General features: G+C 44.5%; 1 protein-coding gene and 1 long non-coding RNA gene across 3 annotated transcripts in view; one reads left to right on the top strand and one right to left on the bottom strand.

Annotated features, from left to right (window-relative positions):
- LOC143769575 (alpha-2-macroglobulin-like) overlaps positions 1-24,299 on the bottom strand; it is a 59,527-nt gene that overhangs the window by 9,776 nt on the left and 25,452 nt on the right. For both annotated transcript variants that reach the window (XM_077258259.1, XM_077258258.1), the window contains exons 5-10: positions 22,604-22,655; positions 21,880-21,963; positions 21,580-21,756; positions 21,395-21,473; positions 18,192-18,345; positions 18,029-18,106 (exon numbers count right to left, since the gene is read on the bottom strand). In XM_077258259.1, the coding sequence (XP_077114374.1) occupies positions 18,029-18,106; positions 18,192-18,345; positions 21,395-21,473; positions 21,580-21,756; positions 21,880-21,963; positions 22,604-22,655 (624 nt within the window). The remainder of the gene's footprint in view (positions 1-18,028; positions 18,107-18,191; positions 18,346-21,394; positions 21,474-21,579; positions 21,757-21,879; positions 21,964-22,603; positions 22,656-24,299) is intronic.
- Positions 17,060-24,299, top strand: part of LOC143769576 (uncharacterized) — a 44,384-nt gene continuing 37,144 nt past the window's right edge. The window contains exon 1 of the long non-coding RNA XR_013214423.1: positions 17,060-17,141. This is a non-coding gene — a long non-coding RNA (uncharacterized LOC143769576). The remainder of the gene's footprint in view (positions 17,142-24,299) is intronic.

The raw sequence follows: 24,299 nt of genomic DNA, 5'->3' as shown, positions 1-24,299 counted from the left end.
GGAGGGGGCTCCCTGCGGGCTTCCCTGAGACCCCCGGAGCAACGCGATGTGATCGCGTTGCTCCGAGGGTCTCCTACCTCCTTCCTCGCTGCAGGTCCCGGATCCAAGATGGCCGCGGCATCCGGGTCCTGCAGGGAGGGAGGTGGCTTACCGAGTGCCTGCTCAGAGCAGGCGCTGGTAAGCCTGCAGCCCTGCACAGCAGATCGCAGATCTGACAGAGTGCTGTGCACACTGTCAGATCACCGATCTGTGATGTCCCCCCCTGGGACAAAGTAAAAAAGTAAAAAAAAAATTCTCCACATGTGTGTGAAAAAAAAAAAAAAAAAAAAATCCTAAATAAAGAAAAAAAAAAAATTTATTATTCCCATAAATAAATTTCTTTAGCTAAATAAAAAAAAAATAATAAAAGTACACATATTTAGTATCGCCGCGTCCGTAACGACCCAACCTATAAAACTGCCCCACTAGTTAACCCCTTTAGTAAACACCGTAAGAAAAAAAAAAAAAAAACGAGGCAAAAAACAACGCTTTATTATCATACCGCCAAACAAAAAGTGGAATAACACGCGATCAAAAAGACTGATATAAATAACCATGGTACCGCTGAAAGCGTCATTTTATCCCGCAAAAAATGAGCCGCTATATAGCATCATGAGCAAAAAAATTAAAAAGTTATATTCCTGAGAATAAAGCGATACCAAAATAATTATTTTTTCTATAAAATAGTTTTTATCGTATAAAAGCGCCAAAACATAAAAAAAATTATATAAATGAGATATCGCTGTAATCGTACTGACCCGACGAATAAAACTGCTTTATCAATTTTACCAAACGCGGAACGGTATAAACGCCTCCCCAAAAAGAAATTCATGAATAGCTGGTTTTTGATCACTCTGCCTCACAAAAATCGGAATAAAAAGCGATCAAAAAATGTCACGTGTCCGAAAATGTTACCAATAAAAACGTCAACTCGTCCCGCAAAAAACAAGATCTCACATGACTCTGTGGACTCAAATATGGAAAAATTATAGCTCTCAAAATGTGGTAACACAAAAAATATTTTTTGCAATAAAAAGCATCTTTCAGTGTGTGACGGCTGCCAATCATAAAAATCCGCTAAAAAACTCGCTATAAAAGTAAATCAAACCCCCCTTCATCACCCCCTTAGTTAGGGAAAAATAAAAAAATAAAAAAAATGTATTTATTTCCATTTTCCCATTAGGGTTAGGGCTAGGGCTAGTGATAGGGCTAGTGATAGGGCTAGTGATAGGGCTAGTGATAGGGCTAGTGATAGGGCTAGTGATAGGGCTAGGGTTGGGGCTAGGGTTGGGGCTAGGGTTAGGGCTAGGGTTAGGGTTGGGGCTAAAGATAGGGTTAGGGTTTGGATTACATTTACGGTTGGGAATAGGGTTGGGTGTGTCTGGGTTAGAGGTGTGGTTAGGGTTACTGTTGGGATTAGGGTAAGGGGTGTGTTTGGATTAGGGTTTCAGTTATAATTGGGGGGTTTCCACTGTTTAGGCACATCAGGGGCTCTCCAAACGGGACATGGCATCCTGTTGTGAATTTGGATTCTGGGCTCCCCCGGTGGCTACTGGTGGAATTGAACTGGTGTCTTCATCTTCTCTGTTCACCTGTTCCCATCAAGATGTGGGAGTCGCTATATAACCTTGCTGCTTTGTTAGTTGCTTGCCGGTCAACAATGTTATCAGAAGCCTCTCTGTGCTTGTTCCTGCTCCTAGACAACTACTAGATAAGTTGGACTCTTGTCCATGTTTGTTTTTGCATTTTTGTTCCAGTTCACAGCTGTAGTTTCGTTACTGTGTCTGGAAAGCTCTTGTGAACAGGAATTGCCACTCTGGTGTTATGAGTTAATGCCAGAGTTTTAAAGTAATTTCTGGATGGTGTTTTGATAGGGTTTTTAGCTGACCATGAAAGTGTTCTTTCTGTCTTCTGCTATGTAGTAAGTGGACCTCAAATTTGCTAAACCTATTTTCATACTACGTTTTGTTATTTCATCTTAATTCACCGCCAATACATGTGGGGGGCCTCTGTCTCCTTTCGGGGTATTTCTCTAGAGGTGAGCTAGGACTTATTTTCCTCTGCTAGCATTATTTAGTCCTCCGGCTGGTGCTGGGCATCTAGAATCAACGTAGGCATGCTACCCGGCCACTGCTAGTGGTGTGTTAGGTTTAGTTCATGGTCAGCTCAGTTCCCATCTTCCAAGAGCTAGTTCCTATATATGCTGATGCTATGTTCTCTTGCCATTGAGATCATGACAGTTTGACCGGCCAACAAAGTGTTAATTGTTTGGGCTGAAGCAGGAGATAGAGAAGTGTTTAAGGGAAATTTTTTTTTTTTTTTTTTTCCCTTCAGAGTTTTGCTGTCTAGCCCTTAATTGCTGTCTAGCTGCTTCTTACCTCCTCTTAACCCTTGAATGGCTCTGTGTCCACCTGTTTGTAATGGATCTTCAGAGTGTAACTGCAGGTTTGAATAATCTCGCCACGAAGGTACAAAATTTGCAAGATTTTGTTTGTCATGCACCTGTATCTGAGCCGAGAATTCCTTTGCCGGAATTTTTCTCGGGGAATAGATCTGGGTTTCAGAATTTTCGAAATAATTGCAAATTATTTTTGTCCCTGAAATCTCGCTCTGCCGGAGACCCTGCACAGCAGGTCAGGATTGTGATTTCCTTGCTCCGGGGCGACCCTCAAGACTGGGCTTTTTCATTGACACCAGGGGATCCTGCGTTGCTCAATGTGGATGCGTTTTTTCTGGCCTTGGGGTTGCTTTATGACGAACCTCATTTGGAGCTTCAGGCAGAAAAAACTTTGATGTCCCTATCTCAGGGGCAAGATGAAGCGGAAATTTACTGCCAAAGATTCCGTAAATGGTCTGTGCTTACTCAGTGGAATGAGTGCGCCCTGGCGGCGACTTTCAGAGAGGGTCTCTCTGATGCCATTAAGGATGTTATGGTGGGGTTCCCTGTGCCTGCGGGTCTGAAGGAGTCCATGACAATGGCTATTCAGATCGATAGGCGTCTGCGGGAGCGCAAACCAGTGCACCATCTGGCGGTGTCCACTGAGAAGTCGCCAGAGAGTATGCAGTGTGATAGAATTCTGTCCCGAAGCGAGCGGCAGAATTTTAGACGGAAAAATGGGTTGTGTTTCTATTGTGGTGATTCTACTCATGTTATATCAGCATGCTCTAAACGCACTAAAAAGCTTGGTAAATCTGTTTCCATTTGCACCTTACCGTCTAAGTTTATTCTATCTGTGACCCTGATTTGCTCTTTGTCATCTATTACCACGGACGCCTATGTCGACTCTGGCGCCGCTTTGAGTCTTATGGATTGGTCCTTTGCCAAACGCTGTGGGTATGATTTAGAGCCTTTGGAGACTCCTATTCCTCTGAAGGGGATTGACTCCACCCCATTGGCTAATAATAAACCACAATACTGGACACAAGTAACTATGCGTATTAATCCGGATCACCAGGAGATTATTCGCTTTCTGGTGCTGTATAATCTACATGATGATTTGGTGCTAGGATTGCCTTGGCTGCAATCTCACAACCCAGTCCTCGACTGGAGAGCTATGTCTGTGTTGAGCTGGGGATGTAAGGGGGCTCATGGGGATGTACCTGTGGTTTCCATTTCATCATCTATTCCCTCTGAAATTCCTGAGTTCCTGTCTGACTATCGTGACGTCTTTGAAGAATCCAAGCTTGGTTCGTTACCTCCGCACCGAGAGTGCGATTGTGCCATAGATTTAATCCCGGGTAGTAAATACCCAAAGGGTCGTTTATTTAATCTGTCTGTGCCTGAACATGCTGCTATGCGAGAATATATAAAGGAGTCCTTGGAAAAGGGACATATTCGTCCATCGTCATCTCCCTTAGGAGCCGGTTTTTTCTTTGTGTCAAAAAAAGACGGCTCTTTGAGACCATGTATCGATTATCGGCTTTTGAATAAAATCACTGTTAAATATCAATACCCATTGCCGTTGCTGACTGATTTGTTTGCTCGCATAAAGGGGGCCAAGTGGTTCTCTAAGATTGACCTTCGTGGGGCGTATAATTTGGTGCGAATCAGGCAGGGGGATGAGTGGAAAACCGCATTTAATACGCCCGAGGGCCACTTTGAGTATTTAGTGATGCCTTTTGGTCTTTCAAATGCTCCGTCAGTTTTCCAGTCCTTTATGCATGATATTTTTCGCGATTATTTGGATAAATTTATGATTGTGTATCTGGATGATATTCTGATTTTTTCGGATGACTGGGACTCTCATGTCCAGCAAGTCAGGAGGGTTTTTCAGGTTTTGCGGTCTAATTCTTTGTGTGTGAAGGGTTCTAAGTGTGTTTTTGGGGTACAGAGGATTTCCTTTTTGGGATATATTTTTTCCCCCTCTTCCATTGAAATGGATCCTGTCAAGGTTCAAGCTATTTGTGATTGGACGCAGCCCTCTTCTCTTAAGAGTCTTCAGAAATTTTTGGGCTTTGCTAACTTTTATCGTCGATTTATTGCTGGTTTTTCGGATATTGCTAAGCCATTGACCGATTTGACTAAGAAGGGTGCTGATGTTGCTGATTGGTCCCCTGATGCTGTGGAGGCCTTTCGGGAGCTTAAGCGCCGTTTTTCCTCTGCCCCTGTGTTGCGTCAGCCTGATGTTGCTCTACCTTTTCAGGTTGAGGTCGACGCTTCTGAGATCGGAGCTGGGGCAGTGTTGTCGCAGAAAAGTTCTGACTGCTCCGTGATGAGGCCTTGTGCCTTCTTTTCCCGTAAATTTTCGCCCGCTGAGCGGAATTATGATGTTGGGAATCGGGAGCTTTTGGCCATGAAGTGGGCTTTTGAGGAGTGGCGCCATTGGCTTGAGGGGGCCAGACATCAGGTGGTGGTATTGACGGACCACAAAAATTTGATTTATCTTGAGACCGCCAGGCGTCTGAATCCTAGACAGGCGCGCTGGTCATTATTTTTCTCTCGGTTTAATTTTGTGGTGTCATACCTACCGGGTTCTAAGAATGTTAAGGCGGATGCCCTTTCTAGGAGTTTTGAGCCTGACTCGCCTGGTAACTCTGAGCCCACAGGTATCCTTAAGGATGGAGTGGTATTGTCTGCCGTTTCTCCAGACCTGCGGCGGGCCTTGCAGGAGTTTCAGGCGGATAGACCTGATCGTTGCCCACCTGATAAACTGTTTGTTCCTGATGATTGGACCAGTAGAGTAATCTCTGAGGTTCATTCTTCTGCGTTGGCAGGTCATCCTGGCATTTTTGGTACCAGGGATTTGGTGGCAAGGTCCTTCTGGTGGCCTTCCCTGTCACGAGATGTGCGAGGCTTTGTGCAGTCTTGTGACGTTTGCGCTCGGGCCAAGCCTTGTTGTTCTCGGGCTATTGGATTATTGTTGCCCTTGCCTATTCCTAAGAGGCCTTGGACGCACATCTCGATGGATTTTATTTCAGATCTGCCTGTTTCTCAGAAGATGTCTGTCATCTGGGTGGTGTGTGACCGTTTCTCTAAGATGGTCCATTTGGTTCCTCTGCCCAAGTTGCCTTCTTCTTCCGAGTTGGTTCCTCTGTTTTTTCAAAATGTTGTTCGTTTGCATGGTATTCCTGAGAATATCGTTTCTGACAGAGGGACTCAATTCGTGTCTAGATTTTGGCGGGCATTCTGTGCTAGGATGGGCATAGATTTATCTTTTTCGTCCGCTTTCCATCCTCAGACGAATGGCCAGACCGAGCGGATTAATCAGACCCTGGAGACATATCTGAGGTGTTTTGTGTCTGCTGACCAGGATGATTGGGTTGCCTTTTTGCCATTGGCGGAGTTCGCTCTCAATAATCGGGCCAGCTCTGCCACTTTGGTGTCCCCGTTTTTCTGTAATTCGGGGTTTCATCCTCGATTTTCCTCTGGTCAGGTGGAATCTTCGGATTGTCCTGGAGTGGATGCTGTGGTGGAGAGATTGCATCAGATCTGGGGGCAGGTGGTGGACAATTTGAGGTTGTCCCAGGAGAAGACTCAGCTTTTTGCCAACCGCCACCGTCGTGTTGGTCCTCGGCTTTGTGTTGGGGATTTGGTGTGGTTGTCTTCTCGTTTTGTCCCTATGAGGGTCTCTTCTCCTAAGTTTAAGCCTCGGTTCATCGGCCCGTATAAGATATTGGAGATTCTTAACCCTGTTTCCTTCCGTTTGGACCTCCCTGCATCCTTTTCTATTCATAACGTTTTTCATCGGTCATTATTGCGCAGGTATGAGGTACCGGTTGTGCCTTCCGTTGAGCCTCCTGCTCCGGTGTTGGTTGAGGGTGAGTTGGAGTACGTTGTGGAGAAAATCTTAGACTCTCGTGTTTCCAGACGGAGACTCCAGTATCTGGTCAAGTGGAAGGGATACGGCCAGGAGGATAATTCTTGGGTGAATGCATCTGATGTTCATGCCTCTGATCTGGTTCGTGCCTTTCATAGGGCCCATCCTGATCGCCCTGGTGGTTCTGGTGAGGGTTCGGTGCCCCCTCCTTGAGGGGGGGGTACTGTTGTGAATTTGGATTCTGGGCTCCCCCGGTGGCTACTGGTGGAATTGAACTGGTGTCTTCATCTTCTCTGTTCACCTGTTCCCATCAAGATGTGGGAGTCGCTATATAACCTTGCTGCTTTGTTAGTTGCTTGCCGGTCAACAATGTTATCAGAAGCCTCTCTGTGCTTGTTCCTGCTCCTAGACAACTACTAGATAAGTTGGACTCTTGTCCATGTTTGTTTTTGCATTTTTGTTCCAGTTCACAGCTGTAGTTTCGTTACTGTGTCTGGAAAGCTCTTGTGAACAGGAATTGCCACTCTGGTGTTATGAGTTAATGCCAGAGTTTTAAAGTAATTTCTGGATGGTGTTTTGATAGGGTTTTTAGCTGACCATGAAAGTGTTCTTTCTGTCTTCTGCTATGTAGTAAGTGGACCTCAAATTTGCTAAACCTATTTTCATACTACGTTTTGTTATTTCATCTTAATTCACCGCCAATACATGTGGGGGGCCTCTGTCTCCTTTCGGGGTATTTCTCTAGAGGTGAGCTAGGACTTATTTTCCTCTGCTAGCATTATTTAGTCCTCCGGCTGGTGCTGGGCATCTAGAATCAACGTAGGCATGCTACCCGGCCACTGCTAGTTGTGTGTTAGGTTTAGTTCATGGTCAGCTCAGTTCCCATCTTCCAAGAGCTAGTTCCTATATATGCTGATGCTATGTTCTCTTGCCATTGAGATCATGACAGCATCCGATCTCAATTCCAGCCAATTCTGCGTTGAAAAAGGAAAACAGTGCTCCTTCCCTTCCGAGCTCTCCCGTGTGCCCAAACAGGGGTTTACCCCAACATATGGGGTATCAGCGTACTCAGGACAAATTGGACATCATCTTTTGGGGTCCAATTTCTCCTGCTACCCTTGGGAAAATACAAAACTGGGGGCCAAAAAATAAGTTTTGTGGGAAAAAAAAGATTTTTTATTTTCACGGCTCTGCGTTGTAAACTGTAGTGAAACACTTGGGGGGTTCAAAGTTCTCACAACACATCTACATAAGTTCCTTGGGGGGTCTAGTTTCCAATATGGGGTCATTTGTGGGGGGTTTGTACTGTTTGGGTACATCAGGGGCTCTGCAAATGCAACGTGATGCCTGCAGATCAATCCATTTAAGTCTGCATTCGAAATGGCGCACCTTCCCTTCCGAGCTCTGTCATGCGCCCAAACAGTGGTTCCCCCCCACATATGGGGTATCAGCGTACTTGGGACAAATTTTGGGGTCCAATTTATCCTGATAAACTTGTGAAAATACAAAACTGGGGGCTAAAATATCATTTTTGTGAAAAAAAAATAATTTTTATTTTCACGGCTCTGCGTTATAAACTGTAGTGAAACACTTTGGGGTTCAAAGCTCTCAAAACACATCTAGATAAGTTCCTTAGGGGGTCTACTTTCCAAAATGGTGTCACTTGTGGGGTTTTTTAATGTTTAGGCACATCAGGGGCTCTCCAAACGCAACATGGCATCCCATCTTAATTCCAGTCAATTTTGCATTGAAAAGTAAAATAGCGCTCCTTCCCTTCCGAGCTCTGCTATGCGCCCAAACAGTGGTTTACCCCCACATATGGGGTATTTCCGTACTCAGGACAAATTGCACAACAACTTTTGTGGTCTAATTTCTTCTCTTACCCTTGGGGAAATAAAAAAATGGGGGCGAAAAGATCATTTTTGTGAAAAAATATGATTTTTTATTTTTACGGCTCTGCATTATAAACTTCAGTGAAGCACTTGTTGGGTCAAAGTGCTCAACACACATCTAGATAAGTTCCTTAAGGGGTCTACTTTCCAAAATGGTGTCACTTGTGGGGGTTTTCAATGTTTAGGCACATCAGGGGCTCTCCAAAGCAACATGGCGTCCCATCTCAATTCCAGTCAATTTTGCATTGAAAAGTCAAATGACGCTCCTTTCCTTCCGAGCTCTGCCATGCGCCCAAACAGTGGTTTACCCCCACATATGGGGTATCAGCGTACTCAGGACAAATTGTACAACAACTTTTGGGGTCTATTTTCTCCTGTTACCCTTGGTAAAATAAAACAAATTGGAGCTGAAATAAATTTTGTGTGAAAAAAAGTTAAATGTTCATTTTTATTTAAACATCCCAAAAATTCCTGTGAAACACCTGAAGGGTTAATAAACTTCTTGAAAGTGGTTTTGAGTACCTTGAGGGGTGCAGTTTTTAGAATGGTGTCACACTTGGGTATTTTCTATCATATAGACCCCTCAAAATGACTTCAAATGAGATGTGGTCCCTAAAAAAAAATGGTGTTGTAAAAATGAGAAATTGCTGGTCAACTTTTAACCCCTTCCTGACATCTGATGTACTATCCCGTCGAGGTGGGGTGGGCCCGTATGACCACCGACGGGATAGTACGTCATACGCGATCGGCCGCGCTCACGGGGGGAGCGCGGCCGATCGCGGCCGGGTGTCAGCTGCCTATCGCAGCTGACATCCGGCACTATGTGCCAGGAGCGGTCACGGACCGCCCCCGGCACATTAACCCCCGGCACACCGCGATCAAACATGATCGCAGTGTACCGGCGGTATAGGGAAGCATCGCGCAGGGAGGGGGCTCCCTGCGGGCTTCCCTGAGACCCCCGGAGCAACGCGATGTGATCGCGTTGCTGCGAGGGTCTCCTACCTCCTTCCTGGCTGCAGGTCCTGGATCCAAGATGGCCGCGGCATCCGGGTCCTGCAGGGAAGGAGGTGGCTTACCGAGTGTCTGCTCAGAGCAGACACTTGGTAAGCCTGCAGCCCTGCACAGCAGATCGCAGATCTGGCAGAGTGCTGTGCACACTGCCAGATCAATGATCTGTGATGTCCCCCCCTGGGACAAAGTAAAAAAGTAAAAAAAAAAATTTTCCACATGTGTAAAAAAAAAAAAAAAAATTCCTAAATAAATAATAAAAAAAATATATATATTATTCCCATAAATACATTTCTTTATCTAAATAAAAAAAAACAAAACAATAAAAGTACACATATTTAGTATCGCCGCGTCCGTAACGACCCAACCTATAAAACTGCCCCTCTAGTTAACCCCTTCAGTAAACACCGTAAGAAAAAAAAAAAAAAAACGAGGCAAAAAACAACGCTTTATTACCATACCGCCGAACAAAAAGTGGAATTACATGCGATCAAAAAGACTGATATAAATATGCATGGTACCGCTGAAAATGTCATCTTGTCCCGCAAAAAACAAGCTGCCATACAGCATCATCAGCAAAAAAATAAAAAAGTTATAGTCCTGAGAATAAAGCGATACCAAAATAATTATTTTTTCTATAAAATAGTTTTTATCGTATAAAAGCGCCAAAACATAAAAAATTATATAAATGAGATATCGCTGTAATTGTACTGACCCGTCGAATAAAACTGCTTTATCAATTTTACCAAACGTGGAACAGTATAAACGCCTCCCCCAAAAGAAATTCATGAATAGCTGGTTTTTGGTCATTCTGCCTCACAAAAATCGGAATAAAAAGCGATCAAAAACGGTCACGTGTCCGAAAATGTTACCAATAAAAACGTCAACTCGTCCCGCAAAAAACAAGACCTCACATGACTCTGTGGAGCAAAATGTGGAAAAATTATAGGTCTCAAAATGTGGAGACGCAAAAACTTTTTTGCTATAAAAAGCGTCGCTGGTTTCACACTTGCGTTTTTGTCTGCAGCGTTTTTTGCACAAAAAAACGCATGCGTTTTTTCCCTATATTTAACATTGAAAACGCATGCGGTTTTTTTGTACGCGTTTGGTCGCGTTTTCAAACGCATGCGGTTTTTTTCTGCATGCGTTTATTTTCAGAAATACAACCTGCAGTATTTTCTTGCGTTTTTAAGCACATGCGTTTGTTTGCGTTAAAAACGCATGCATTTTTATCGAAAAAAAACAGAAAACACACTGAAAAGCCACCCACCACCATCAAGGTGATAAAGGGATCCAAACCCTAACCCTAACTCTACCCCTAACCTCACCCCTAACCGTTTAATGAACATTTTCTGACAGTCATAGTGCCACGTATTTCAGTGCCACGTATTTCAGTGCCACGTATCACGTATTTCAGTGCCACGTATCACGTATTTCAGTGCCACGTATTTCAGTGCCACGTATTTCAGTGCCACGTATTTCAGTGCCACGTATCACGTATTTCAGTGCCACGTGTTTCAGTGCCACGTATTTAAGTGCCACGTATCACATATTTCAGTGCCACGTATTTAAGTGCCACGTATTTAAGTGCCACGTATTTAAGTGCCACGTATTTCAGTGCCACGTATTTCAGTGCCACGTATTTAAGTGCCACGTATCACATATTTCAGTGCCACGTATTTAAGTGCCACGTATTTAAGTGCCACGTATTTCAGTGCCACGTATTTAAGTGCCACGTATCACATATTTCAGTGCCACGTATTTAAGTGCCACGTATTTCAGTGCCACGTATTTCAGTGCCACGTATTTCAGTGCCACGTATCACGTATTTCAGTGCCACGTGTTTCAGTGCCACGTATTTAAGTGCCACGTATCACGTATTTCAGTGCCACGTATTTCAGTGCCACGTATTTCAGTGCCTTGTATTTCAGTCACGTTTAGGGTTAGGGTTAGGGGTAGGGTTAGGGTTAGGGCTAGGGTTGGAGGTAACGTTAGGGTTGAGGCTAAAGTTAGGGTTGGGGCTAAAGTTAGGGTTAGGGTTTGGATTACATTTACGTTTGGATTAGGGTTGGGATTAGAATTATGGGTGTGTCAGGGCTAGGGGTGTGGTTAGGGTTACCGTTGGGATTAGGGTTAGGGGTGTGTTTGGGTTAGGGTTTCAGGTAGAATTGGGGAGTTTCCACTGTCCAGGCACATCAGGGGCTCTCCAAGCGCGACATGGCGTCCAATCTCAATTCCAGCCAATTCTGCGTTGAAAAAGTAAAACAGTGCTCCTTCCCTTCCGAGCTCTCCCGTGCGCCCAAAAAGGGGTTTACCCCAACATATGTGTTATCAGCGTACTCGGGACAAATTGAACAACAACTTCTGGGGTCCAAGTTCTCTTGTTATCCTTAGGAAAATAAAAATTTTGGGGGCTAAAAATCATTTTTGTGGGAAAAAAAGATGTTTTATTTTCACGGCTCTGCGTTATAAACTGTAGTGAAACACTTGGGGGTTCAAAGTTCTCACAACACATCTAGATAAGTTCCTTGGGAGGTCTAGTTTCCAATATGGGGTCACTTGTGGGGGGTTTGTACTGTTTGGGTACATCAGGGGCTCTGCAAATGCAACGTGACGCCTGCAGACCAATCCATTTAAGGCTGCATTCCAAATGGCGCTCCTTCCCTTCCGAGCTCTGTCATGCACCCAAACAGTGGTTCCCCCCCACATATGGGGTATCAGCGTACTCAGGACAAATTGGACAACAACTTTTGGGGTCTAATTTATCCTGTTACCCTTGTGAAAATACAAAACTGGGGGCTAAAAAATCATTTTTGTGAAAAAAAAAAGAATTTTTATTTTCACGGCTTTGCGCTATAAACTTTAGTGAAACACTTGGGGGTTCAAATTTCTCAAAACACATCTAGATAAGTTCCTTGGGAGGTCTAGTTTCCAATATGGGGTCACTTGTGGGGGGTTTGTACTGTTTGGGTACATCAGGGGCTCTGCAAATGCAACGTGACGCCTGCAGACCAATCCATTTAAGGCTGCATTCCAAATGGCGCTCCTTCCCTTCCGAGCTCTGTCATGCACCCAAACAGTGGTTCCCCCCCACATATGGGGTATCAGCGTACTCAGGACAAATTGGACAACAACATTTGGGGTCTAATTTATCCTGTTACCCTTGTGAAAATACAAAACTGGGGGCTAAAAAATCATTTTTGTGAAAAAAAAAAGAATTTTTATTTTCACGGCTTTGCGCTATAAACTTTAGTGAAACACTTGGGGGTTCAAATTTCTCAAAACACATCTAGATAAGTTCCTTGGGAGGTCTAGTTTACAATATGGGGTCACTTGTGGGGGGTTTGTACTGTTTGGGTACATCAGGGGCTCTGCAAATGCAACGTGACGCCTGCAGACCAATCCATTTAAGGCTGCATTCCAAATGGCGCTCCTTCCCTTCCGAGCTCTGTCATGCGCCCAAACAGTGGTTACCCCCCACATATGGGGTATCAGCGTACTCAGGACAAATTGGAAAACAAATTTTGGGGTCCAATTTATTCTGTTACCCTTGTAAAAATACAAAGCTGGGGGCTAAAAAATCATTTTTGAGAGAAAAAAAATATATATTTTCACGGCTCTGCGTTATAATCTGTAGTGAAACACTTGGGGGTTCAAAGCTCTCAAAACACATCTAGATAAGTTCCTTAGGGGGTCTACTTTCCAAAATGGTGTCACTTGTAGGGAGTTTCAATGTTTAGGCACATCAGGGGCTCTCCAAACGCAACATGGCGTCCCATCTCAATTCCAGTCAATTTTGCATTGAAAAGTCAAATGGCGCTCCTTCCATTCCAAGCTCTGCCATGCGCCCAAACAATGGTTTACACCCACATATGGGGTATCATCGTACTCAGGACAAATTGCACAATATTTTTTGGGGTCCAATTTCTTCTCTTACCCTTGGGAAAATAAAAAATTGGGGGCAAAAAGATCATTTTTGTGAAAAAATATGATTTTTTATTTTTACGGCTCTGCATTATAAACTTCTGTGAAGCACTTGGTGGGTCAAAGTGCTCACCACACATCTAGATAAGTTCCTTAGGGGGTCTACTTTCCAAAATGGTGTCACTTGTAGGGAGTTTCAATGTTTAGGCACATCAGGGGCTCTCCAAACGCAACATGGCGTCCCATCTCAATTCCAGTCAATTTTGCATTGAAAAGTCAAATGGCGCTCCTTCCCTTCCAAGCTCTGCCATGCGCCCAAACAATGGTTTACACCCACATATGGGGTATCATCGTACTCAGGACAAATTGCACAATATTTTTTGGGGTCCAATTTCTTCTCTTACCCTTGGGAAAATAAAAAATTGGGGGCAAAAAGATCATTTTTGTGAAAAAATATGATTTTTTATTTTTACGGCTCTGCATTATAAACTTCTGTGAAGCACTTGGTGGGTCAAAGTGCTCACCACACATCTAGATAAGTTCCTTAGGGGGTCTACTTTCCAAAATGGTGTCACTTGTAGGGAGTTTCAATGTTTAGGCACATCAGGGGCTCTCCAAACGCAACATGGCGTCCCATCTCAATTCCAGTCAATTTTGCATTGAAAAGTCAAATGGCGCTCCTTCCCTTCCAAGCTCTGCCATGCGCCCAAACAATGGTTTACACCCACATATGGGGTATCAGCGTACTCAGGACAAATTGCACAACATTTTTTGGGGTCCAATTTCTTCTCTTACCCTTGGGAAAATAAAAAATTGGGGGCAAAAAGATCATTTTTGTGAAAAAATATGATTTTTTATTTTTACGGCTCTGCATTATAAACTTCTGTGAAGCACTTGGTGGGTCAAAGTGCTCACCACACATCAAGATAAGTTCCTTAGGGGGTCTACTTTCCAAAATGGTGTCACTTGTAGGGGGTTTCAGTGTTTAGGCACATCAGGGGCTCTCCAAACGCAACATGGCGTCCCATCTCAATTCCAGTCAATTTTGCATTGTAAAGTAAAATGGCGCTCCTTTCCTTCCGAGCTCTGCCATACGCCCAAACAGTGGTTTACCCCCACATATGGGGTATCAGCGTACTCAGGACAAATTGTACAACAACTTTGGGGGTCCATTTTCTCCTGTTACCCTTGGTAAAATAAAACAAATTGGAGCTGAAATAAATTTTGTGTGAAAAAAAGTTAAATGTTCATTTTTATTTAAACATTCCAAAAATTCCTGTGAAACACCTGAAGGGTTAATAAACTTCTTGAATGTGGTTTTGAGCACCTTGAGGGGTGCAGTTTTTAGAATGGTGTCACACTTGAGTATTTTCTATCATATAGACCCCTCAAAATGACTTCAAATGAGATGTGGTCCCTAAAAAAAAATGGTGTTGTAAAAATGAGAAATTGCTGGTCAACTTTTAACCCTTATAACTCCGTCACAAAAAAAAATTTTGGTTCCAAAATTGTACTGATGTAAAGTAGACATGTGGGAAATGTTACTTATTAAGTATTTTGCGTGACATATGTCTGTGATTTAAGGGCATAAAAATTAAAAGTTGGAAAATTGCAAAATTTTCAAAATTTTCGCCAAATTTCCATTTTTTTCACAAATAAACGCAAGTTATATCGAATAAATTTTACCACTAACATGAAGTACAATATGTCACGAGAAAACAGTGTCAGGATCGCCAAGATCCGTCAAAGCGTTCCAGAGTTATAGCCTCATAAAGGGACAGTGGTCAGAATTGTAAAAATTGGCCCGGTCATTAACGTGCAAACCACCCTTGGGGGTGAAGGGGTTAACCCTTATAACTCCGTCACAAAAAAATTTTGGTTCCAAAATTGTGCTGATGTAAAGTAGAAATGTGGGAAATGTTACTTATTAAGTATTTTGCGTGACATATGTCTGTGATTTAAGGGCATAAAAATTCAAAGTTGGAAAATTGCGAAATTTTCAAAATTTTCGCCAAATATTAGTTTTTTTTCACAAATAAACCTAAGTTATATCGAAGAAATTTTACCACTATCATAAAGTACAATATGTCACGAGAAAACAATGTCAGAATCGCCAAGATCCGTTGAAGCGTTCCAGAGTTATAACCTCATAAAGGGACAGTGGTCAGAATTGTAAAAATTGGCCCGGTCATTAACGTGCAAACCACCCTTGGGGGTGAAGGGGTTAAGGATGGACTGGAGAGGGGAAAGTCGCGTGAGGGGGAGGCCAATTAATAGAGCATTACAGTAGTCCAGGCGGGAGTGGATCAGGGCGACAGTGAGGGTTTTTGTTGTTTCCATGGTGAGAAAAGGGTGGATTCTAGAGATGTTAAATAAAATAAACCACAAATATTCCTCACCTGCCCACCAAGAAGATAATCAATAATGTCCCACAATGATCCTGATCACTTTGAGAGCAGTCACATCAGTGATATGACTGCTCTCAAAGACAGCCGGAGATAGACTGACAGGATGAGATCGTCCCCTGCAGTGGATCACTGCGCCGCCGTGAGTATAATTTTTTAAAATTTTTATGTCAATGTGTATGTAATGTAACTTTTTTTTTTTTTTTAAACTGTGAGCACAGGTAGCGGCAGATGATACTACTCTCCCATCAGACATAGCCCAATGGGAGCTGTAGTCTCATCGGTCCGCGCCTGCTTTTTTACCGCAAGTCACCGCTGCAGGTCACAGTCAGCTGCGGAATCACACTGACATCTGCCAGCATGATCCCGCAGCGCTGTGACCGACAGTACCGGTGGTAGCGTTACCGCCGGTGACAGTCAGAGCTGTGGGGGTCACGCTGACATGTGACAGCATGACCCCCGCAGCTCCTGTTATCGCAAGCACTGAGCTGTGTGTGCAATGGGGAAAGACATGCAGGGGGAGAGGAGTGCATAGGAGGGAGAGCGACCCATGGGGAGTGAGACATGCAGGGGGGAGAGGAGCAAGAGCGACCCATGGGAAGTGAGACATGCAGGGGGAGAGCAACCCATGAGGAGTGAGACATGCAGGGGGGAGAGGAGGGAGAGCGGCCCATGGAGAGAGAGACATGCAGGGGGAGAGGAGTTCATAGGAGCGAGAGCGACCCATGGGGAGTGAGACATGCAGGGGGAAGAGGAGCGAGAGTGACCCATGGGGAGTGAGACATAGAGGGGGGAGAGCAACCCATTGGGAGTGAGACATAGAGGGGTAGAGGAGGGAGAGTGACCCATGTAGAGAGAGACATGCAGGGGGAGAGGAGTTCATAGGAGCGAGAGCGACCCATGGGGAGTGAGACATGCAGGGGGAAGAGGAGCGAGAGTGACCCATGGGGAGTGAGACATAGAGGGGGGAGAGCAACCCATTGGGAGTGAGACATAGAGGGGTAGAGGAGGGAGAGTGACCCATGTAGAGAGAGACATGCAGGGGGAGAGAAGTTCATAGGAGCGAGAGCGACCCATGGGGAGTGAGACATGCAAGGGGGAGAGGAGGGAGAGCGACATGCAGGGGGAGAGGAGTGCATAGGAGCGAGAAGGCACAGGGGGATGGAGAGCACACATGGGGAGAGAGACAGCACCCATTGGGAGAGACATTCACCTCCAGGGTCACAGAGGGAGATATATGGGGGAAGGAGCAGGGTGACTGCAGCACAGAGTATTTCAGGAGAGCAGTGTGCTGGCCTATGGGAGATCACAGAAGAGATATATGGAGGAAGGGTATGTGATCCCTGTTGTGTGCATGCTACTTCTCTCCTGTTTTGTGACTAACATTCTTGCCATCCCCCCTTCCCCCACCTTAATCCCTGTCCTGTCAGCTGCCCTGCTCTCTCTTCAGGTGTCAGCTCCCTCTCTGAAGGCTGTGAATGCAGCTTACTGGAGATCACAGGGTCTGTGTGTGAGGAGGCGGAGACAGAGCAGGAGGACACAGGGCAGCGTGTGAGGAGCGGAGGATGTCTGCTCAGGACGCATAGGCAGTGCCTGGAGTACATAGCAGCACGGAGGTAAATCACCCGCACTCTCCATCCTCCGGCTCCAGTGAGCGCTTCTTTCCCGCAATAGAGAGTAAGTGGAGCTCGACAGATAGCACTGAGCTATAATAAAATGGCGGCCAGTCACACCTAAAGCAGTGAATTGTGCAGCCCACAGAGGCGTGCCCAGCTCACTGCTAATGCTGCTGCAATGTTAGAGATAGGGTCAGCGGCGGTCTATTATCTCCTATGTCCATGGGGTGCCATAATATGACACTGATAGTGTCATGCTACTGCTGTGAAACCAAGATGTCAGCCTCCAGTGCCTTCTATAAACTCATAAGGCTACTTTCACACTAGCGTCGTGCACTGCACGTCGCTATGCGTCGTTTTGCAGAAAAAAATGCATCCTGCAAAAGTGCTTGCAGGATGCATTTTTTCTCCATAGACTTTTATTAGCGACGCAGTGCGACGCATTGACACACGTCGCAACTGTCGCGCGACGGTTGCGTCGTGTTGCGTCGGACCGTCGCCACCAAAAAACATTGCTTGTAACGTTTTTTGGTGCGTCGTTCCCGTCTTTTCCGACCGCGCATGCGCAGCTGGAACTCCGCCCCCGCCTCCCCGCACCTCACAATGGGGCAGCGGATGCGTTGAAAAACAGCATCCGCTGCCCCCGTTGTGCAGCACTTTCACTGCTAGCGTTGGTGCGCCGCAACGTCGCATAGCGACGTGCAGTGCACGACACTAGTGTGAACGTAGCCTAACACACGAAATCTGTTTCACATGCATTTAAAACTTGGTTATAGCAGCATTTTATGCTACATTACAGTGATTTATTAATGATCTACAAACGCGGTGCCTTCCCTTTAATTGCCAAACCTCTTGGCAGAATTATATATTTTTCACACTTCACATACCTCAGAGCTGTAGTTGTATTCCAAAAGTCCAATAGAAATATAAGCTGTTAAGGAAAGTTCACGATCTGTTTCAGATTCCTGAAAAAGAAAAAAAAATTTTTGACAACAGTAGTAGGAAAAAAAAAAAAAGATGATATGTCAGGAAGGGTTTAAAGATCCTCACCTGGACTCTGAAGAGTCTTCCCTGGGACTTAATGCAGCCATTATCCAGTCTTTGGGCGTTTTCCAGCCTGGATAAGGTTTGCTGTTGACGGCCCTCATCGATGTGGATGTGTTTTTTGGCTTTCTCAAATGTCTTAAAGCTGTAAGCCATCAGCCTGTGGATTAAATAGCAAGTTGTAAGGCCGGGGATCATGTCTTCATCTGAGATAATCGGGCAGATTATGCAAATAACATGCTGATCAATGTGATCAGGTTTTCTTGAATTTGGAGAAGGTTAGATTAACAGGCAGTTATCAATCCCCCTTCTCCCAAGAGCCATAACTTATTTTTCCATCAATATGACTGCATGATGGCTTTTTATGTAGGACGAGCTGTGCTTCTGAATGACACCATATAGTGTGCGGGAAAAAAAATAAATAAATAAAAAATCCAAGTGGGTTGAAGTTGCAATTCCACAATTTTTTTTTTACCACTCAAACTAAATTCTGCATGTTTGGTATGTGCATATGGAGCGCCCCCATGGGGCCATGGGGTACCAGGTCCTTCGGTTCACAGGGGGATGTCATGGTGGCTGACCTGGTCCGTGGCCCTGGGACGTCCGTGTAAAAGAGAAAGGTCTTTAAGGGGAATGTTCGTGACGCCACCTGTGGTATTCGGTCAGGGTGACCGACGCTGCTTTAAGGGGTCCGCTGGGGTGATGTAATGGCAGCTGGATGGTATACCTTCCCACAGGTGAAGTGTATCCCCAGGGCTTCCCGGTGTGTAGATGGTGAATGATGAATGGCGCAGTGAAGAACGAGGACACAAGGTTGCAGTCTCTTTACCTTTACTGAAGACTTCAGCATCCACAGTCCAGGACACCAGATCACAGGGTAGGCAGAGTCTGGCTGGTTTGGAGGCAAATCCAGAGTCCCCTTGTCCAGGTGGAAATCAGTAGCCTTCCCTTGCGCTGCGGTGGTGTAGTCCCTTACTGCCTATGGCTTCACATAAGGTCCTCACAGATGTAATATCTTTCTCTCTGTCCCCCATATAGGATAGGACAAACCAGTATGACTGGTGGCTTGAGGCTATTTATAGGGACTCTAGCACGCCCTGGCCTCTGAGGGGTGCCACCGTGCCTCCTTGGTGTAGGTGCAAACAGGTAACCTGCAATTAGTTGTCCTGCCGGTCTCTAAAGTAAAGCATAAAGATTCTTACTCCCTCGGTGTCCTGGCTACTGGGATTCTGCGCCTCAGAAGGAGACCGCCTCAGCCCTCTGGTATCCTCTCCTTTGCTCTGAATTTCCTTGCACGCTCGCTGCAATACAATTCTGCCTTCTGGATGTCTCTTTCCAGGAGCTGTAGCACTTTAGGCTACACGGCTCCTCTGCTTCCTTTCCCTCTGTCTCTGACAGGAACTGAACTGACTGAACTCCTTTTCCCTCCAGATCAGGATGTTTTATAGGGGAGTTCACCTTAAACAGGCTTAGAGCTCCCCCTTCTGGTCTGGAGTGTGAACATGTTGCATGCATTGTGTTACCTGGTAAAGAGATCTCCTTCATTGCCTCCAAATGTAGAATCACTCTCCCCGAGAGGAAAGCAATACCAGTGCGACGACCAGGACCCTGGGCGCCGCACATACTTGTACGAACCTGGAAAATCCTACTAACAGGTCAGTTTTACCACATAGTGAACTTTTTTTTTTTTTTAAACAGTGTTCACTATATGGTAAAACTGACCTGTTAGTAGGATTTTCCAGGTTCGTACAAGTATGCACATACCAAACATGCAAAGTTTAGTTTGAAGTGGTAAAAAAAAAAAACACACACACACCACAACCACAACTGAAATTTGTATGAAAATGGTTTGTATTTGTCGCCATTTTCTGGGGCTGGGTCAGGGCTTATTTTTTGCATCTTTATTCCATTTTGGGGTAGATAAGATGTTTTCCTCACCTGTTAATACAATGTTGCATTGACCCAAGAAGCTGTAATTCTGGCATTTTGATAATTAGACATTTCTGAATGCGATGATATAAACTATATTTTTTTAGCTTTATTTTACAGGGGGATGATTTGAGCTTGTTTTTTTTTAATTCTCATTTACTTTAATAGTCCTCTTAGGTACTAAGGGGGTGGAGAACCTTCTTTCTGCCAAGGGCCATTTGGACATCTATACTGTCCTTCAGGGACCATACAAATCAACTTCTAACTGCGCCCACAAAGTACGTCCTGATGCTGGCACATCATTCATTGCACGCGCCGCCACATTCAGTAATGAACACTGTGTGCACTGCTCAGAGCAAGAAGAAATTAATGGGCTGGTGGCCATCAAAATACAGCTGCCCTGTAAATCCCATGGTCCCTGAAAATCTGCCAGGGGGCTGGATAATAAGTAATCAAGAGCCATAAAAGGTCCATGGGCCTGAGGTTCCCCACCCCTGCCCTAGGAGATGTGAAGCAGGGGGGCAGTCAGCCCTGCTATGTATAGCAAAAATAAAGATCTCCTATTAACGCTGGAGTTCATAATGACAGGTGTGGGGGTCTTCTGCAGACCCCCAGCTGTCATGAAAACCCAATGGTGCCCCACGATCACGTGACCGGGATGCCAATGTGTGAGACGTGTGATGAGCTTCTGGTCAGTGCGTGCCAAATGCCATTGTCAGTGATTGTCAGCGGCTTTTAACTTGCTATCCATGGGTGGATCTTTGATCTACCTTCAGGTGTTTGAGGTACTTGATGGCTGATTAAATTAACCATCAAGTACCAGGAAAGATACTGGAGCCTGCATCAAAGGCAGGGACATAAGAGATTATATATAATTCATAGCCATTGGTCGTGAAGGTTAATATAGGAGGTGTTTGGCTCACGTCCCCGAACACTAGTCTGAGTGCAAGCCGATGTTTTTGTGTCTGCACTTAGGAAAGTAGCTTGGCAATGTGTGCTCACTGCTCAGCCAATATGAACAGTCTCTTTAAAAGGGAATCTGATCAGGCTTTTGTGCTCCCTAAAAAGGAGAGCAGTTTAATTTAGAGACAGACCCTGATTTCAGTGAAGTGTCACTTACAAGGATGCTTGCTGTAATTTTATAAAAATCAGCAGGATATTAAACACTTAAAGAGAGGGGGAGAAAGCAAGGAAAAAAAAATAATATATATATATCTTTATCTTGGAATTACCCTTTAATATTTAAGTGGATGTTCATTAACAGCAACAATGTTACTTACATAGAGTTAACGTTTTCTATGGAGTTCTGAAATAGTCGGTAAGCTCCACCAGAAGCACAAAAAAGATGGCGGTAGTATCCTAAAAAAAAAACAGATATGCTAATAGACTAAGAATATCTATAACAAGCCATTTTATGAGAAACCATTTATTTTTCCCCCTCATGGTATAAAGCAATGACACTCACCTTCGGTCATGTAAGCTTTTGCTTTTTGGTAAATTTCTTCGGTTAGTTGTCCGGTGTTATTCAGATAATCCAATACCGGTGGAATAAGGGCCACTCGAACGAGATTCTGTTCTCCACAACCATAAGGTTTCTGGACCAAATCCTGAAGGCTTCTTAACGAGAGTCCAAAAATGTCAGCTGTAGGGAAGATTGTGAGCATTGTGTGTATTCATAGATGGAAGCTTCAGAACCAAATCCATTCCTTGGAAGACAGTCAGGATCTTGAGAAGAAATGCGATTAGTAGGAAAATAAATACTTACCCACAGCAGTCACATAAGCTTTGGCAGAGTCGGGAACCACGTTCTCCGGAAGAGCGATACGGATAGGCAGCTGGACATTGTTGTCTATAAAAAAAATAAATTAATTAAAAAAAAGTAATGACGATGTGTGCGCAAAAAAAGTAGACTTTTATTAATAATGCCCTACGGTAGGACCTGGGAAGAGTGTGGCCTGTAGGCCAAATCTGGCTGCTCTAGTCCAGCCTGTGAATGGAAAGGTTTTAAACACTGGTCCACAACATGCAGCTGCTCCCCTGCATCCCAATATCACTGCCATCTGCATCCTCAGAAAACAAATAGCAGTAAATACAATGGTGGAGGAGGGAGCTGCCTGCTCCTTCTGCCACCATTCAACATGTACGACAGATGTGATGACGCCAACTACATGTCTGCTACTTGAAGAGTCAGCGCACACTGGAAAGTCCGGAGTGTTTTCAGGCATGTCAGTATACAGGAGGGCCATGTGGAGGATCATACTGTTTTCTGGAGAGCCATGTGGGGGCTCAAAATATACAGGATGGTGTCCGCATACTTATTCGGCTCTGTATTGCACATATTATATGCCAATATTGAGCAAAGTTAATTTTGGCTTATTGGTTTGGCCCTACACAACAATCATGGTCTCATGTGGCCCCATCACCTCGGGAAAGTTGCCCACCTCTGCTCTATGGTAATTAGTTTGGAGGAGGCGTGGGAAGTCACTTACTATTCACAAAGACTAGATTGCTTGAAGTTTGTTCCGGATAGATTCTTTCAGGCTGGAAAGCAAAAGATGGAAAATGTACTCTTAATAAGGGCTAATTAACCTAACCAAAAGACATCCTGCAGTGCATTTCCACAATGATCAAACAAATCATTTTTTACAGGACACTTGTCTAGCTGACAAATTTATCAGTTGCCACCAGAGCTCCTACTGCTTGCGACATCCTTTCAAATAAGCCACCACAACAATGCACAAGTGTCTACAACATAATGATGGCTTACTAAGAAGAGGAGGCACCATGTAAGAGGTTCTTAATGATTAGTGTTGAGTAATACCTTCCGATATTCGGAAATATCGGGATCGGATTGTATCGGCCAATATCCAAAAAATATCGGATATCGCCGATACCGATACCCGATACCCGATACCAATGCAAGTCAATGGGACACATACTGTATATCGGAATGAAAATAAGCCCTTTCTTTCCTTGTACATCCTGTTTTGGAGGGGGGAAGAGTGTGGGCGGTGCGTGGGTGGAGACTGCGTGTCTGTGTGGGACCGTGGTGGGTCTGTGTGGGCCTGCCGGGGGTCTGCACAGGCATCTCGGGGGTCTGTGCGGCCTGCTGGGTGTCTGTACGGGCCTCTCAGAGGTCTGTGCGGCCTGCCGGGGATCCGTGTGGCCTGCTGGGGCTCTGTACAGGCCTCTCGGGGGTCTGTGCGGCCTGCCGGGGGTCTGTGCGGCCTGCAGGGGATCTGTGCAGACCTCTCATGGGTCTAGGCGTCCTGCCGGGGGTCTTTGTGTTTGTGTGCAGGCATCGTCCAATGGGACTACAAGTCCCATCGGGCTATGTCTGCTACAATGGCAGTGATTGACACATTAGCCAATGATGGGACAGTAGTAGTCCCATCATCCGGCTAATGTGTTGAATGTAAAAAAAAACAAAAAAAAACTACATACATACTACACACAACATACATACATACATACATACATACATACATACTACATACATACTACATACATACTACATACATACTACATACAACATACTACATGCATACTACATACATACCACATACAACATACATACTACATAAAAACTACATACATACATACTACATACATACTACATACAACATACTACATACAACATACTTCATACATACTTCATACATACTACATACATACTACATACATGCATACTACATACATACTACATACATACATACATGCTACATACATGCTACATACATGCTACATACATACTACATACATACTATATACATACTACATACATACTACATACAATACATTCATACATACTACAAACATACAAGATACATACTACATACATACCACATACATACAACATACTACATACATACTACATACATACTACATACATACAACATAAATACTACATACATACTACATATATAAAACATACTACATACAAACAACATACATACATACTACCTACAATACATTCATACATTACATACAATACATACATATAGACATACAGTACATATAACATAGAGTACATACTCATCATCACTTATCATTTTGATCCCCGAAGCCAGTGCCATCTGTAAAAAAGATTAAAATAACAAACAACCAATATACTCCCTGATCCGCAGAAATCCACGAGTGTCCCACGACGATCTCCCATGGAGAATGGCAGCATCAGCTGAAGTG

The sequence above is a fragment of the Ranitomeya variabilis genome, chromosome 4 (genome assembly GCF_051348905.1).
Source record: "Ranitomeya variabilis isolate aRanVar5 chromosome 4, aRanVar5.hap1, whole genome shotgun sequence".
Classification (NCBI taxonomy): Eukaryota; Metazoa; Chordata; class Amphibia; order Anura; family Dendrobatidae; genus Ranitomeya; species Ranitomeya variabilis.
The sequence above is the reverse complement of the archived record's forward strand: the minus strand, read 5'-3'. Positions and strand labels throughout refer to the sequence as shown.